Consider the following 16,722-nt stretch of genomic DNA (forward strand, 5'->3'; position numbering starts at 1 on the left):
TGAATAATAGTATTATTTATTATTGACTTTAATGAATATCTTTATTCGTAGCTGTATTACAGGTAATGCATGTACAGCCTGAGAAAAAGTTTGATGAAAGGTGTCGCTCTATACTACTGACGTTTTAGCCTTCTCTCAGCTTTTTAAAGACTGTCATAAATGAGATGTAATCAATTTACTCAAGAAGTAATAAATTTCAGTTTGAAGTCTGTTTCTGTTGATTCAGAGACTCCCTCTCTGAAGAAGTTTGCCGTCACCCTGCGAGGGAGAAGAGCCATCAATCACCGAGGCAACCACTGAAACAATTAACATTAAACACGTGAAATGCGAGATGTTGTGATTTTTTTTCCCACTTAAGGCTTCTATCGTTTCTACTCTAACGAGAAAGACCTCTTTATTAGAAGTGAGATTTGAACAAACATCTCCAGGGTGAACTGCAACCTAAACGCCTTAGATCACCAGCCATCTTGCCTGTGGTTCTTATAATGAATTATATATTTTATTTCTTTCTCCTCGTTGATAAGAAAAAAAGTGAAATCATGTAATTAGAGAAATGTCTTTTTTTTCATGGGGAAAACTAGCACGAGCAAATGTAAAGTTTAGAGCAGTGCTCAATAAAATCGATCAGAAACCGAAAGCGCTTCTTATATGGATCAGTATATTCCAATACCGCTGGTTCTGCAGAATAAGAAAAGCCGAACTCCTAACATTGTGTTGCCATTAAGGCTGCTTAGTTAAAAAAATATATATCATCGTTACAAATTATACGCTGAGCTGTTTTATGTATCCTGGCACCTCTTTCCTTCCTACTTTGCAGTGAGCACAATTCTTTCAGTTCTTCTCTTGGATTTTCCTTGCTATTTTACTGTCCCTTTCCCCCATGTGGCGATGGATCCACAATCGAAACCATGTTTTCACCATGTGTTTCTGCAGCTGCAGTCTGTATGAGGAGAGGGAGTTATACAGCTTCAGTGGCGCAATCGATCAGCATGTGGTACTTATACAGCAGTACACAGCAGAGTTATGCTGAGGTTGTGAATTCAAACCTCACCTGGAGCAGTGTGGTCTGTGTCTTTAGCTACTGAAAGCAACTGACGAGTTTAGGTGCTGGAGAGGAGGTTTAAATTAATTTGAAAGAAACAAGTAAAGGTTTATTCTGTATCACACCCAAAGAAGACTCCACTGCTGAAACATTGTTTCTCGTTTTTGTTTCAGCATGGAATAAGTAGTTGCAAGAAAATCAGCCCCCTGAATAGGGACCCTAAGATGAAAAGTTCGATATTCTACTGACTGGGCAATTCACGTCTACTCAGTTTCTTTCTGAAACAGCATTTTTCAAGAAATAATTACAATTTTGTGAAATTTGAAATACAATCTTAATGCAGATTATTTTTTTCCCCAAAAACTGTAAATGGAGAAAACTGACCTGTTGGAGTCTCTGTGGTACAATTGCTTAGTGCAGTCAGGTGGGGACTAAAATGATAGTAAGGTGCTGGTTGAAGCACAACCAGGCATGCCTTTCTCACTGATCCAACATGAACATCATCTAGGGAAAAAAGGGCATGTAATGCTTAAAACATTATTGACCTTATTGATAATTGGAGGGAATACAAATGCTTTGCATTTATCGAATTACAGCACATAACAACTGAGTACCTGTGTCGATAGCAATGGGCAATTTCCAATAATAACCATCATCATCAACTTCAAGTAAAATAAGATTCACACATAGAGTTTTATCTTGGATTGGAGGGTGGGAGAATTCATTTATACTCCCGTTGCATCTTGAGCTAAACTATTTTAAAAATATGAACAGATTTGTTCAAGACACTTGTAATCACCTTAAAGAGAGTTTTCATGAAGATGTACGTTGGCTAGCTCTCCACTGTTAATTGGTGGGACTTTTGAAGAAACTGTTCTCATACAACCAACATACAAATTACACATGAATTACACATAATAAACATGAAGGGAAATCCGTGTTGTGAATAACATAAAACTGTCACTACACATGATTGAGTCCTTGAGTCTGGCACCTAAGACCACTCAGCCATCCTGACAAACAGTGGAGGCTGGTGTATTGAATGCACCCACTACTTTGTCGAAGGATTATTAACAACTACTGATAGTTCTTTTCTTCTTATTACAGAGATTTCTACATTGCAAGACAATTGACAATATAGATTAAGTAAAGTCTTGGTAAACAAAACAGGCACGGACAGGGTTTGAACCCATCAATTTCAGTTTATGAGATCAACGCCTTACCACTTGACCACCGCACCTTCAAGTGAACAGCTTCCAATCAAGGCTAAAATGTTTTTAAAATTCAGAACAAAAAAACTATAAACCTTTGAGTACAAATTGCAAGAAGAGGAGGAGTAAAACACGCTCAAATGTGATTATTATTGTTGTTCAAATTATTTTTTTCTGAATCTGGTTTACATCGCCTGGAGGCAGCAATAACAAAAGAAGTGATTCTTAAGAAGGAGATACGCAGTATTCTAATTGTAGAATGCAGATCTGTGCAGCAATCGTACTGGATTTGACTGGGATTCTGAAATACTTCTTGCAAAGGTATTCAGACTTTGTTGATCCTATAATAAAAAACAGACCTGAAACTCCCTAGCTTCCAATCTCTGATGTTACTGTCCTTAAACTCGGACGTGATGTGCAGATGTGCAGTGTCCCTTTACTCTCGTGTTTTCAAATCAATCTCCATTTTCGAGCGTAGTTCAAGTGGAACTGGCCTGACTGCAGAGGAAAGTACGGAATGATAAAATGTTTCTACAATTCTACAATTTACAAATTGTGGGTTCAAGTCCCACCAACATCCCGTGTCATTTTGATTCAACCTTTTGAAATCCTCTAGGGATTGGCGTTGATCAAGTCAAATAGAGGACTTCTTCAGAGTCAACAATCGAAAATGAACCCGAGGACACAAGGGAGGAATTAGCACCAGACCTGGTCAAGCAAGTAATTGCATTACTCCTGTCCTGTAGTCCTTGCTCTTGCTTCATGTTGACTTCAAAATTCTCATGCTTAGCTATAAGGCTCTGCATGGCTTGGCACCTCAGTACCAGTTTGAGCTATTATTGCCCTCCTCCCACCTCACAACCTCCGCTCTTCTAACTTCTAGCCTTTGAAAACCTAATTAGTAAAACTGAAAGAACCATCTCCATAGGTGTTGGTAGTGCACGAGGAGGAGCTGTGACAATAGAAGAGGAGGAGTGAGAATGGAACGGATGGAAACCCGTTTTCTTGTAGTAATCTGGAAAAAATGAAAATAAAAGCCGAAACCCGAAAAAATAATAATAGCCATAAGAGGAAATGGCTTCTAGCAGCATGCAAGCACCCCTTGTTCATATAGTTGTGACCATCCCCATATATCTCATGGGAGACCGGGGTTCCATTTCCCGACAAGGAGACTGTTAGCTTTTCTCCCATCAGATTTCAATCTTTCATGCAGTGTGAGAAAGCGTACATAATTTTCCTTTTCTGTCATTTTCTGATGGCTATTTCAAAAACTCCTAAATGCTTTTAGAACATCTACCAATGTATCTGATTATTTTTTTTCCCAAACAAGTTCATTATTGATCATAACAATCTCCAAAGAACAAAGAATGTGCCGAAGATGTGAGGCGTTAAATCTTGAATCAGCTACATGGGTATCTGTTCTGTGGTGGTCAAGATATATTTGTACGAGAAACCAGGAGGAATCACTTCACTCCTATGAACTTTTAGAATCTATCTTCTTTGTGGAGTGAATGTTGTATTTGAGAGAAAAGCAAAGATGCTCACTAAGGTAGGGATGACCAAAAGGTCTGGCTATGCAGGAACTGAAAATCATATTCGTACGAGGTCATCAGAAAATAATGTTTAATAATGTTTAATTGCATTTAGTTTATGTGGCTGTTAAAGTGTATATATATTGCGGGTCCTGTCTGGTTTAAAAAAAATTGCATTGAAAAAAAACTGTTAAAAAACATAAAAATATGGATTAGTAATGGTGCCAAAATAGATTTTCTTATTAAGAGAGATTCATATAATATCTCTGTTTCCTCATTATTTATCCATTATTGCATACATATTTCTTGTATTTGATATTTATTCTCTCTGGGGGTAAATAAAATGTAGATTGTGCAACAAAGACTTTGAGCTTTTTGGTAGATTTTAATCAGATGTGGGACTTTTTTTCTTAAGAGTTACAGTTAAGGAACCTAATCTGTTTTATACACATTTCTTGCTCAAAATGTAAAATGTAAGTTAAAAGCTGTCACACAATTACAAGCCTATCCAATGAGAACAGTCTTAATTGGAAATTAAACAGGACTAAACTTAACATTCCAAGACCAAACAGAAATAAAGAAATCAATTTAGACTTAATTCATTTTAAAACTGAATAAAACTAAAAACTTAATACATTTTATTATACACATAAAGTCAATGGCATGATTAAAACTAATTCTGTTCTAATCAACCATAAGTAAGGGTAATAACAGTCAAAATTTAGTTGACTAGACTAAATCAAAAGTTGGTGACTACAAAGAGACTATAACAAATAGACATTTTAGGAAGAAGTAAAGGTTTATTCTATGCTGAAAAGTGAAGAAAAAAAACACAATGTGTCAGCTGTGGAAGCTTTAACGAATGTCACATGCTAACGCAGCTACCTACTTCAACGAATAGTGATTTCAGTGGAAAACTGGTGACTAAATTGGTGTGTTTTTAAGTCGCCTGACTGGATAAAACACTTCCCATACTAACTGTAGCTTAATGAACTAACTCGCTCCTGTGTGACTGCATTGGTGGATTCTGAAGGTCTCCTGTGTGAGTATGCTGGTTGGCTTTTAAGGTATTTGAATCACTAAAACCCTTTCCACACTGACTGCAGCTGAAAGGTATCCCTCCTGTGAAATTAAGGGTAGTCTGGTGGCTCTGTGGTTAAGGATCTATGTCTGTGGGTGGAAGACTGCCAGTTCAAATTCCTCAATTGACAGAGGAAGACTACTCTGTTGGACCCCTGAACAAAGCCCTTAATCCTGATTGCTCCAGGCATGCTGTACAAAGAGCTGATCCTGTGCTCTGACACCAAGCTTCTCTCCCTATCTGCAGGCCTCATGGTGAGCATGTTGTGAAAAGACAAATACCTAATACAAGAAATTGTATATGGCCAATAAAGTGATCTTATTTTATGCGCTGGTGAGCTCTTCAGGTGATTCAGTCATTAAAACTCTTCCCACTCTGACTGCAGCTGAATGGTCTCTCTCCTGTGTGAATATGCTGGTGTGTTTTTAAGTGACCTGACTGACTAAAACTCCTACCACACTGACTGCAGCTGAATGGTCTCTCTCCTGCATGAATACGCTGATGTGTTTTTAAGTGACCTGACTGACTAAAACTCCTACCACACTGACTGCAGCTGAATGGTCTCTCTCCTGTGTGAATGCGCTGGTGGGTTTTTAAGGTACCTGACTGACTAAAACTCTTCCCACAGTGACTGCAGCTGAATGGTCTCTCGCCTGTGTGAATGTGCTGATGTCGTTTTAAGAGGTGCAAATGACTAAAACTCTTCCCACACTGACTGCAGCTGAATGGTCTCTCTCCTGTGTGAATGTGCTGGTGTCTTTTTAAGAGGCATGAGTGACTAAAACTCTTCCCACACTGACTGCAGCTGAAAGGTCTCTCTCCTGTTTGAAGGTGCTGGTTGGGTTTTGATTTGCTAGACTGACAGAAACGCTGCTCCTCCCTGTGCCATAATGGCAGTTTGTCCACTCCTTCTGAGCAAGGCCTTGAGTGATTCTTCATCATCCTCTGATCGTGCTGTGGTCTCTTATTCTGCAAATGCTCCATGGAATGGTCTTGCTCTGTGTGCTGAAACTGAGATTTGTTTTCTCCATTGTGTCCTTCAGTGTGCTGGTCAGCAGTGTGAATCAACTGGGGCTCCATGTCCTGCTCTGTAACATTAAACTCACTCAGTTCTTCTTTGAGTTCATGTACAGTGATGCAGTAAAGTTCATTACAATGTTCTGCAATATTCTTGGTATCCAGATGATTAATCTTCTCCGTTAATATTAATAGTCCAGGTGTCTCACACTCAGGTTCTATCTTCATCATGGGCACAGAGTCCAGATCCTCGACACTCTGTCTGCTCTCTGTGTGCTGCTCACTGAGTGTCTCTTTCCCTTCTGCAACAGTGAGCTCTGTCTCCTGCATCAGATTGGAGCCCCACTCCTCCTCACTGTGCTGCTGTTCAAGAGGAGCCCTTTCCCCAGCATCAGGGAGAGCACTGGCCTCTGAGCCTGTAAACACAGGACAAGAAAACAAGACCTTTATTATAATAATAATAATAATAATAATAATAATAATAAACTTCTCAAAGTGCTCTACATAATGCCAACAACAACAACAAAAAAAACACAATATAAGCATGATGGGAATACACTGTTTGAGGAGACAGCAGATTGTGGTACAAAATACAGTAGGAGCAGATGGGTAAAGAACAGGTAAATAAAGGCTCTTCTAAAGAAGAAAGTTTTGAGTCTGGATTTAAAGGAGTTTAGAGAAGGTGACTCTCTGATATCCTTGGGGATAGAGTTCCAGAGTTTAGGGCATAACAGAAGGGCCTTTCATTCATAGAGTGTAGACGGACTGGGGGAAAGATAGGAGACCAGAAACAGAAGAGAGATGGCTGTGAGGTGGGGAGTAGAGCGATAATAACTCAGACAGGTACTGAGGTGCCAAGCCAAGCAGAGCCTTATAGGTGAGCAGGAGGAATTTTAAGTTGACACGAAACTTAACAGGAAGCCAGTGCAAGGACTCCAGGATAGGAGTAATGTGAACACTTGTACTAGACCTGGTCAGGATTCTGGCTGCCAAATTTTGGACATACTGGAGTTTGTTCAATGTGGATTTAGAAACCCCAGAGAGCAGAGCGTTATAGTGGTTGATTTGGAAGAAGAAAAAACTTTTCAGCCACAGTTAACGATAATATAGAGTGTAGTTGAGCAATATTTCTGAGGCGAAAGAAAGAAGTTTTGACAATATGTTGCACACGTTGGTCAAATGTCAAGCCTGAGTCAAATATCATCCCCAAGTTTTTCCAATTTAGACTGAAGCTCAAGTACAGAACCATCTACAGATAGGGTTACATATTTGGCTTTACAAAATTGATGGGGGGGTTCAAATAAGCATGACTTCAGTCTTGTCACAGTTTAGATAAAGGAAATTTTGAGTCATCCTAGTTTTTATGTCAGAGATGTAATTAGATAGCAAAGAGACAGCCACATTAGCGTCAGGTTTGGTATGGATGTATATTTGAGTATAATCAGCATAATAATGATAGCTGAGGCCATGTGATCTAGTATTTAGCCCTGAATTTTAATACGAGTTTAGAGTAGCGCTCAAAAGGAAGTACTATCCACGCAAAAAGTAGCTTACATTTTAAACTTGAGATAGCAAAGATATTATTTAGTAGCATGTAATTTAAGTTTTAAAAACTCATTTTCCAAACTTGATATACATCAAAGATTCAAACACATTTAATCTCTTTTAACACAGATAACGTGAAAAGGGATTAAAAATACAGCAGACAAGTACTTTACGTAACATTTTTACACAAATTCATGTATAGCCATTTAGTGGTGAACAAAAAAATTCAAATACTGTAAATAAAAATGTAAAGAATGTGGGAAACATAAAAAATTCAACTCTTATACACCATGCAGCTGAGTTCCTCTTTGGGAACTAGTCACTAGTTATCATGCAGCATCACCATCGATATGACAAGTACAAAGAGGAAAGGCAAGTCAAGAGAAGTTAAGCTGTATCACACTTTTTATTATACTTTAAACTACATACATGCATGTACTAGTACACTCCCAATCGATTTGGGTTGTTTAAGCAGAGGGGAATAAGTGGGTATAAAGGGGTGTTCTGATTATAGGCGATTTTAGAAATACAAGCTATGTTAGAAACCTAACTACCATGAAAAAGTAAGTCTACTGTAATAATATCACAAGTACATTACATTTACACTAACAGTGCACTGAAAGAAAGAGAGGGGTTGATCCAAACACACTGACTGGACACTCCAGTACATTAACACTGCACTGAGAGAGAGGGAGGTTAATTACACACACTGACTGGACACTACAGTACATTAAGACTGCATTGAGATTAGTTAATACAGACACAGGCCCTGGAGGACTGCAATACTTAAACCAATTAAAATTATTTTGTATACACAATCATTAGCATACATATAATAATATAAACCAATAAAACGTAAAAACAATATATATATATACACATAAGTCTTCTTTCTTAATTACGTTGTATTATTATCTGATTCAGTGAAACACTGTAACCGGACAAAACAGTTCAGTTTCCAGTTAAGAATCCCGTTGTTACATCACGCAAGTCTTTCCCACTTTACTCTGCGTCTCTGCACTAGATTCTCACCAGTGAGGAAGTTAAAGACACTGTTTTTAAACTCACACACACCCTGACTACATACAAGTCACCCCACTGACCTGAGAGCTGCAGTTTCGTGTCCATTTCTTCCTTTATTCCTGCAGGGACTTCACAGGGAAGCGTCTGGGTACCCTGATCTCCTCCTGCTCCCGACTCCTTCTCCCACAGCTGCAATGTCCACTTCAGGCTCTCGTTTTCCTTCTTCAGCTGCGCCATTTCACTCCCAACACTCTCCTCCACACACTGTGTGATTTTAAACACGGCCCGTCTTACCAGTATCTGGGAGATGCTGCGGAGTTTGTTTTCAATCTCATCCTCAGAGTCAGACATCCTGCTTCGAAACACTCGTGAAACTTCATACACGATCGATTTGAGCAAAACCTCCATGAAAACGTGAAGCTCAGTTTCCAGATTGAACAGTAAAATTGTCATATTTAACCAAAGTTGATCACAAATACAGAGAGAGTGTTATGCTGATACTGAAATGACAAACACTAAGACTCTTACGCACCTACGGGTCTATATGATTGCAAGGGTTTGAATTCATACTTGAAGCAGGAACAGGAACTGAGCGATCACTCCTCCTACATCCTGCCACATGACGCACTTCCTTAGTGATTGTTGCTATGCACTTCACGTGAAGGACTTTCAGTATGTTGTATCTTGTTGAATATACAATGAAAAATAATGTAGCATTGTTTACAAATATATGTACATAAAATATACACATCTATATATATATATACACATACAAATATATATATATGTTGTATTTTCATATATTTCCAGATCCTTCGCCTGTATTGAAATAAATAACAGTACTTAAACGTGTATTGAAATAACGGGATCAAACTTTTAATGTAATGGATTCATATCTAAACAATGTCTGCTAATAGACGGTAATGTGAACAATTCCTGTTGCCAATTGGTTTGATATCTCCAAGACATCCAAGAGATCAGGTATTGAAAATCATTTTTTAAACAGAAAATGTGAAATGGAAAGTAGGACAAAAGCCTTCTGATAATCTAAGTACACCATTCTACATGTTCTGTGCATCCATTAGTTCTATGGGCTTTATGGCATGTAATTAGTTAGACAAATTATATTTCTGATTACAATAGATAGTTTTATATCTCTATTCATAATAAAGGTTGGTTTTATTATAATTTATGATTTCTATAATTTATAGTAATCCTTTGTTTCATTTTTCAGAAAAAAGACTGCAATGTTGAGCAGAAAGACTGTTTTCTTCCACAACACCGTATAATTTTCACATCCACCAGACTCCAACCTCTCCAGACCTTGCTGGTTGAGCAATTGCTCCGATAAATTAGGTCACGGATCATGTTAACTCATTTCTTCTCAACACAACATTTCCTGGTGCACGTTTTCTCTATGAAAAAAATACATTTTTCCCTTGCACGATTTTTTGTTTTTTATCAAAGCGTACAGAAAGAAAAAAGAAGAAGAAATAGTGTTGCAAAAGAACTCTGTCGCCCTTGGGAGATGTCAAACGCATTGGACATGAAAAATGCCAGATAAAAGCCACTTCTCTTCGTTTCTCAGTGTCGGGGCTGCAATGTAAAAGAGGCAATTTGCTCTGAGAGCATGCTCAGCGCTTACTGAATGCAGATGTCTCAGAGCGGTGTGTCCAAGTGGCTGTAAAAGGTGATGGCTATCCTGTCACCGTAGCTTAGTTGGTTAAAGCACTTGTCTATTAAACAAAAGAACCTAGGTTCAAATCCCAGCCGTGTCTTTCTTCCTTTCTTGTAGTACAGAACGTACCATTTTGGGCACTCACAGAGGGCTTGATTTCGTTAAATGCATGTGTTCATTTCCTTTCTGGAAAACTTATTTTTGATGAAATTCACACAGCTTGCGGAAAATGAAATCCAATTCTTGGTTATCAGTGCAGAAGAAATATTACCGGCTGGCAAAATAAACGGTAAGAGATTTTTTTTAACCAGAAATTTGTGATTCGAGAGAAGGACCTGCAAGTTAGTCTCTGTGGCGCAATCGGTTAGCGCGTTCGGCTGTTAACCGAAAGGTTGGTGGTTCGAATCCACCCAGAGACGGATTTCGTTTGCGATGTAAACATTGTGTTCGGTTGACTGGATTTCTCAGCGAAACCATAGCCATTTTAATATTTGCAACAAATGCGAGTGTTTAACACGTGTCAGGATCACCAGGAAATGTCCAACAATGCCCAACATCGTAACTCCCCAGAAAACCATATTCACCCAAGAAAAATGATCGTCGAATCGTCATTTATACTCCAGTTGAATCCTCTGCTGAAATATTTTAAAAATACAATGCAGGTTTGTTTGAGAACTTGACAAGCATTGTTACGATAGCACTGTGCAGTTGGATTTTGATATTTTGACATATTTACCTTAATTTTAAACATAAATACTATACAGTCTATTGTAATTTTAAAATATGTTAGCTGAGGATGCAAAGGGGTGAAAGGGAAAGATCAGAGGGTATAGTAACAAGGTTAGGATTGGTGGAGGTGGTAGGGGTGTTGATGGTTTTTCTCTGTAGAGGATGATTGAATGTTTTATCCTTCTCTGAAGTGAGAAACTGGAAGAGTTGGGAGTTGAGAGATCTGATGAGGTTAGATATAAAAGGAAGTTGATGTGGAGCTGTTAGCAGTAAAAATTACTTAATGTCTTTGATGTTGTCATCAAAGATAAACTGCAGTCAGCAAAGATAAAAAGAAAATTATCTTTGCTTACTGCCCTGTCTTTCTCACACTTGAAGAAGGCTCCACAGCCGAAACGTTGTGATTCTTTTCTTCTCTTTTCAGCATGGAATAATCCTTTACTTGTTCCTTTGCAGCCTACGCATGCTGACGCAGCTACTCACCTGATATTTAACATTCCTATAATCACAACTATGAATACCACTGTGGGTATTTTTTCCATGATTATTTATTCTGTCATTGAAGCATATTTTATGTCATACCGAAGTGTCATAATCACTGAAATTTTTTTTTTCATTTAGAAAATAAGAAAATGATAAATCACTATGAATTGCATTTAGCCTGTTCTGATCTAGATATTCTATATACTTTAACATGCCATGTTCACAATGTCACAACTCAGAAATGCAACAGTGAAGTGGTGTAATTACAAATGTACATACTGTTGGTGACATTGAGATGTTTTGGTAATGAGGAAGGAGGGACATGCAATGTTCACAGGATCAAATTTAAAAAACAATACAGTAAAATTTCTTGTACTTCGGGATTATGAGAGCCTGTTACATTGTGTCTCACACCTCAGTGTCAGAATTTTTAGACGTTTTTATAACCAGGGGGAAAACACTTTAACCAAATCAGCCAAGGTGCTGTCAGAGTTTTAACATCATGTCTGCGTCGGTGATTACACCTGACTATGCTGGAGGACAGTTCACTGTGAACAAGTCAGCCTGCATAATGAGGGGGAAGAGATTGACCTCTGTGATGCACTATAGAGTTACACTAACCTTCAATCAACTGTTTTATGCTGCATTCTACCCTATTGGTAAATATTGGTTTCCGTGCGTGTAATATTCCTTTTTTTGTCAAATATTTTCAAGCACAGAGTTTGCTGTTGAAAATAAGCCTTGTGGTTCTCAATGTTGTGATCCTTTTCCCCCAGTGTCACCCAAATTGATACATTGTGCTTTGGCAATTCTTCAGGCTATATTGTTTAGAGGAGCTCAGTTGAATTAGTTTGCGTAGATAAAGTATTTCTTTTCCCTTTAATCCTTTAAAACATATTACATTTTCAATACATTGTACTGTATCTTTCTTCCTACTAATTGTCATCATTTTTTTCTGGCTTGATCTTGCAATCAGAGATTTCAGAATATTCCTTAAAAACTAGTAAAAGAAGAGGGACAGATTCGTGCACACTAAAAAATATGAAAGGGTAGCAGGACACAGTAACCACCAAACATCTTATAGATTATGAATGTGCCTGAATTTTTTCAGTGATTTAGAGGGTTCTGCCATTTTAGATGTTATGCTGTTCCTGTGTGATGTATCAAATGTGTTATTTAAATCTCCAGTCATTACTATATCAGTCTGAAGGCCTTGCAGTATAGATTGCAATTCATCCAAAAATGCCAAGTTTCCCACTGGTGATACACACAAGGAAATTAATGTACATTTCCCCCCCAAATCAACCAATTTAAAATCAAATACCACCCTCCTCATCTGCAGGTGGAGAGATTAATGTCAGAAGAAATACAGGTTTAAAAGTCAGGAGCATTGATAGTCCTATTTTAAAATTATGCTAAAATACTCACAATATATTTAAAAAGTTCTGTAAAATGCAAAAATAATTAAAAAATATTAAAACAAGGTTAAAAGAAATGATACACAGTTATAAAGCTCAGGAATGATCAATTTGAAGTTACAATCCACTTACAATATGCCAAAAATGGCAAGAATATGTAAAGCAGGTGTATAAAATTAAAAAAAAAATTAAAAATAAATACTAAATACTTTTAAAATTCAGGAATGTGATTGGTCAGATGCTTAAGATGAGTGTTGCTGGTGTTTCGTGTGATTTAGCGAATTGAAACAAAATTTTCAATTTAAAAACGGCAAAAGCTCGTATGAAAAAAAAGTTCGTTATGTAAGTATCTTTGTTGTAAGAACTGCGCCAGAACTAGTGTATTCATATACATCAGAAAAGCACCTGAACTTGACTGGTTTATATTCAGTTATGTGCATTGGGAACAAAAGGGAAACTTACATGGATTTTATTAGGTTTTAGGAATCAGAAAATTTATTTTTACACGTTTATGCCTAAGAGCAGAAATAACTTCCTGCTTTCAGCGCTTTTTTTGTTTCTGCTTGTAACCTCGAACAGAGAAACCCAGTACTGACTCACAAAAACGCCCCGGAGTTTCGGTGTTTCTGGGATTTAAGAGGGATGTATGAAGACAGTAAAGGGGAGTTTTTTTTTCCCCGCTGTAGAGTATGAAGGCGGTGTGACGAGTCTGGAGGGAGGAGACGCGCATTCCGCACGGGGAGCGCAGAGCAATGAGTTTCACCTGCAGCTCGCCGAGTCCTGTCCTACAGTATATAACCGCTGAGCCCGGATACACAGAGTCTCCAGCCAGTGTTGGAGATGTACAATTTCAATAGTTGTTTTTTTAAGCAGAAGCCGGGATTTTTTCGCTGCTATTATTATTATTGGAGTTAGTGGTTACTGTGCTAGACCGGCGCGAATAGCGCTTCTATTTATTTTCTCTGCTCAAATACTCTGCTGGGCAAAGCTTAAATTAAAACCTTTTTCTGAAACATTGAGTGTGAGTGGTAACAAGTGGAGTTTAAAGCCAAATAAAGGGCTGTTTTGGATGAAAGCAGTAGATTGGGTCTGATCGAGCTCGTTACTGACCTCACTCACGCAAACTCCATACGCGGTGTTCAGGGCTACGTGCGATAAAGAGAACAGTACCTCCTTGTGATGTATCAAGAATACACATAATTATGGAAGTCCATTTCCGCCAGGGAGTGGGAAAAAAAAAACCGCGCTATGGTATCTCATATTTGCGATTTCGAAATTATCCCCATATAATTCTGTCCTTTTGTTATTGTAACGGATTTGGGTTCTAGGGCTTGTGCCCTTGTCGCTCCCGCCCTAGTTCGTGCCTCACTGTATAGGTTCGAACCCAGGTCTTGCCAACTAAGACCTTCAAGTAAAAAAGGAATTGTACCAGAATTCGTTTTGGATAGGTTTGTGAAATTTGAGTTAGATACCTAACTCACCAGAGCTGTTTTTATAACAAAATATGGGAACTGGAAGAAAAGCAATAGGGCACTGCTGGAGTTTATAGACTGTGATGTAAATACAGGAATAACTAAGAGAGGAGGGACTAGTTCAGGAGCACAACCGGCTCTCCCCTGCCCAATCTCACAGCAGGGTCTGCTGTACCCCAACATGAAATTCAGTATCTTGGAGCTCAGCTTTTGATCACTCAGCTGAGAGATGAGCCTTGGGAGTATAGGGCAAATACGGGAGACACGCATTACTCGAGGGAGAGTTTTTATCCCAAAGGGATGACTTGTTTTACAACAGCAGACAATATAATGAAACAAAACCTCTGTTCTGCTGCTCCAGGCTGGTTCCACTGGGAACAAGTGGGGCTAGGAGCTCGTGAACAGCAATTGGCCCAGTGGGCAAAAGATGTAGAATATACTTCTATTAAACACATACGTTAGACATATAAATGTGGTCCGTAATTCGTCTAGAAAGAAATTCTAATATGTCGTTATATGTCAATTATACATCTAAGATTATATGTTCATTATACATAAATGGTTGGAGTTCTATTATACGGATAACTTTAGAGAACTATTGTACATATGTTTAAAGGTCTATTATACATCAAAGATGTAAAAAACACAACTAGTAAACTTTAGCTACAAATTCTTGTAACATGGCAATATATATAGTAAAGACAAACACAAACTAATTACCTGAACATGCTAATATTTAACTCAAAAACACATTTCAATTCAAATGTAAATTTTGAAGCTTATAACTTCTATATTTCCAAGAAAATATTATTATAATGTGAAGTTAAGACCAACTTTTGCTGTTCACCATTTGCAAAGACCTCTAGAATTGTCCTAACAGTTAAAACCAGCAACTTATCATTTCCAGTGTCCAGACTTCCAGGCCCCCTGCCTTGCATACGCAATCTTCAAACAAAGCATTGTGTGCTCCTTTATTTCTTTTTCTGTTGTTGTTGGGTGGGACTTCAGCACTGCAGCTAGGAGAAAATTTTATAATATTAGTAGTCAAATAAATGATGATTATCTCTTCTATAAATATCTATAAACTAAATTTTGTGGATATTTTAACTTGATCAAAGTACAAATGTAACGTAAAAACATCTTAAAAATCAATAAGCAATACCTTGACAACACTGTGAACACACTCCCTCTGACATCACTGCAACCTACTCTCCAAAGTTGGTTTATTTGGAAATAATATTATATTTGAAATAATATTAGATGCTTTTTTACTACTGGATCTTCATTAATCAACTAATCAGACATACACATAACCCATGACCACTCAATGGAACGAACACATTTTCACATATTAACTGCACTTTTCTGCAGTATTTGCTCAGTCTTAGAATACAAAGTGACCATATTTCAAATTTAAATTGTAGTAACATTTTAGAACATAGAACATTATGTAAAACACTTTATTTTGGCATTAAAAGATAAGTAATATTATACATTATAAACTAAAAATAAGAAAGTGTGCCAGAGATGGATCCTATTAATCAGATGTAGGCTGTCAAATTTTGACCCATCTGTAACCCAGAATACTAGTGAATATTTTCTACACCACAGAGAGAATATACAGTAATATCATACCAGCAGCAAGGACTCGCTCATGTGTACAGAACTCATCCATTGTGCTCAGCCTCTTGATGTGGAACTGGGAGTCCAACAGTTCTGTACACCTTCCCACACGCCTCAGTTCATCTCTGATCTCTATCAGGAGACCCAATACCCACTTCTGAAACTCTGAAATAATTCACATTTTGTATTAACATTTGAAAGGAATTGGATCAGGATTTTCTTACACTATTGTTATATTAACTGTAGTGTTGCTAATGTGCTAGATGCAATTTATAATCTTACAAATTTTAAGTTCCCACATTTGTAGTTGATTTTACGTGATATTCACCTTCAAACTATTTTAGGTGCCATTTATTGCTTATTAAAGTACTATTTTTAATCAAAATAATATTCAGTAAGACCAGTAAGTAGTATAAAGCGACACCTTTCGTCAAACTTTTTGACAGGTACCATGCCCCCTTTTTCAGCCAATGGGAGGCCGTGGTTGGCGGATGTTCCGCCCCCTTTTCAACCAATGGTGTGTTGGTATGGTCGGATGTCCCACCCTCCACCGGAGCTAATGATTTATAAATAAGTGTATGAAAGCACGTATTAACTACGAGGGTTGGAAGGCGATCATGTCTACCGCGGGGTTGAGCACGCTCTATTATAACCCTAGGGAATCGGGGAGTTACGGCGAGAGCCACGAGTTCCCGGGGTGTGAGCGCCAGTCCCGGCCAGGTGTCAGACTGGTTGTCCGGCCAGCTGGCTTATACGCTGCACAAGCCGGCGCGCCTGAGCTTTAAGAGAAACAGGACGCTGGTACCCGAAATGGACTGGCAGTGTCAGGCCGACTTGGTGGACATGAGAGACTACAGTGAGTTCAACG

General features: G+C 38.1%; 1 protein-coding gene and 1 non-coding gene across 2 annotated transcripts; one reads left to right on the forward strand and one right to left on the reverse strand.

Moving 5' to 3' along the window:
- Window positions 1-5,217: 5,217 nt before the first annotated feature.
- LOC148824849 (uncharacterized) lies at window positions 5,218-8,904 on the reverse strand. Its single transcript, XM_088926459.1, has 2 exons — window positions 8,532-8,904; window positions 5,218-6,299 (listed from the first exon to the last, which is right to left on the reverse strand). The coding sequence occupies exons 1-2, from the start codon at window positions 8,902-8,904 to the stop codon at window positions 5,218-5,220; spliced, it is 1,455 nt and encodes a 484-aa protein (XP_088782585.1).
- A 1,570-nt stretch (window positions 8,905-10,474) lies between these two features.
- trnan-guu (transfer RNA asparagine (anticodon GUU)) lies at window positions 10,475-10,548 on the forward strand. Its single transcript has one exon. It is a non-coding gene; the product is annotated as a tRNA-Asn (tRNA).
- The last annotated feature ends 6,174 nt before the right edge of the window (window positions 10,549-16,722 follow it).

Source organism: Atractosteus spatula, chromosome 10, assembly GCF_055471065.1.
Source record: "Atractosteus spatula isolate fAtrSpa1 chromosome 10, fAtrSpa1.hap1, whole genome shotgun sequence".
In the NCBI taxonomy this organism is placed as follows: domain Eukaryota; kingdom Metazoa; phylum Chordata; class Actinopteri; order Semionotiformes; family Lepisosteidae; genus Atractosteus; species Atractosteus spatula.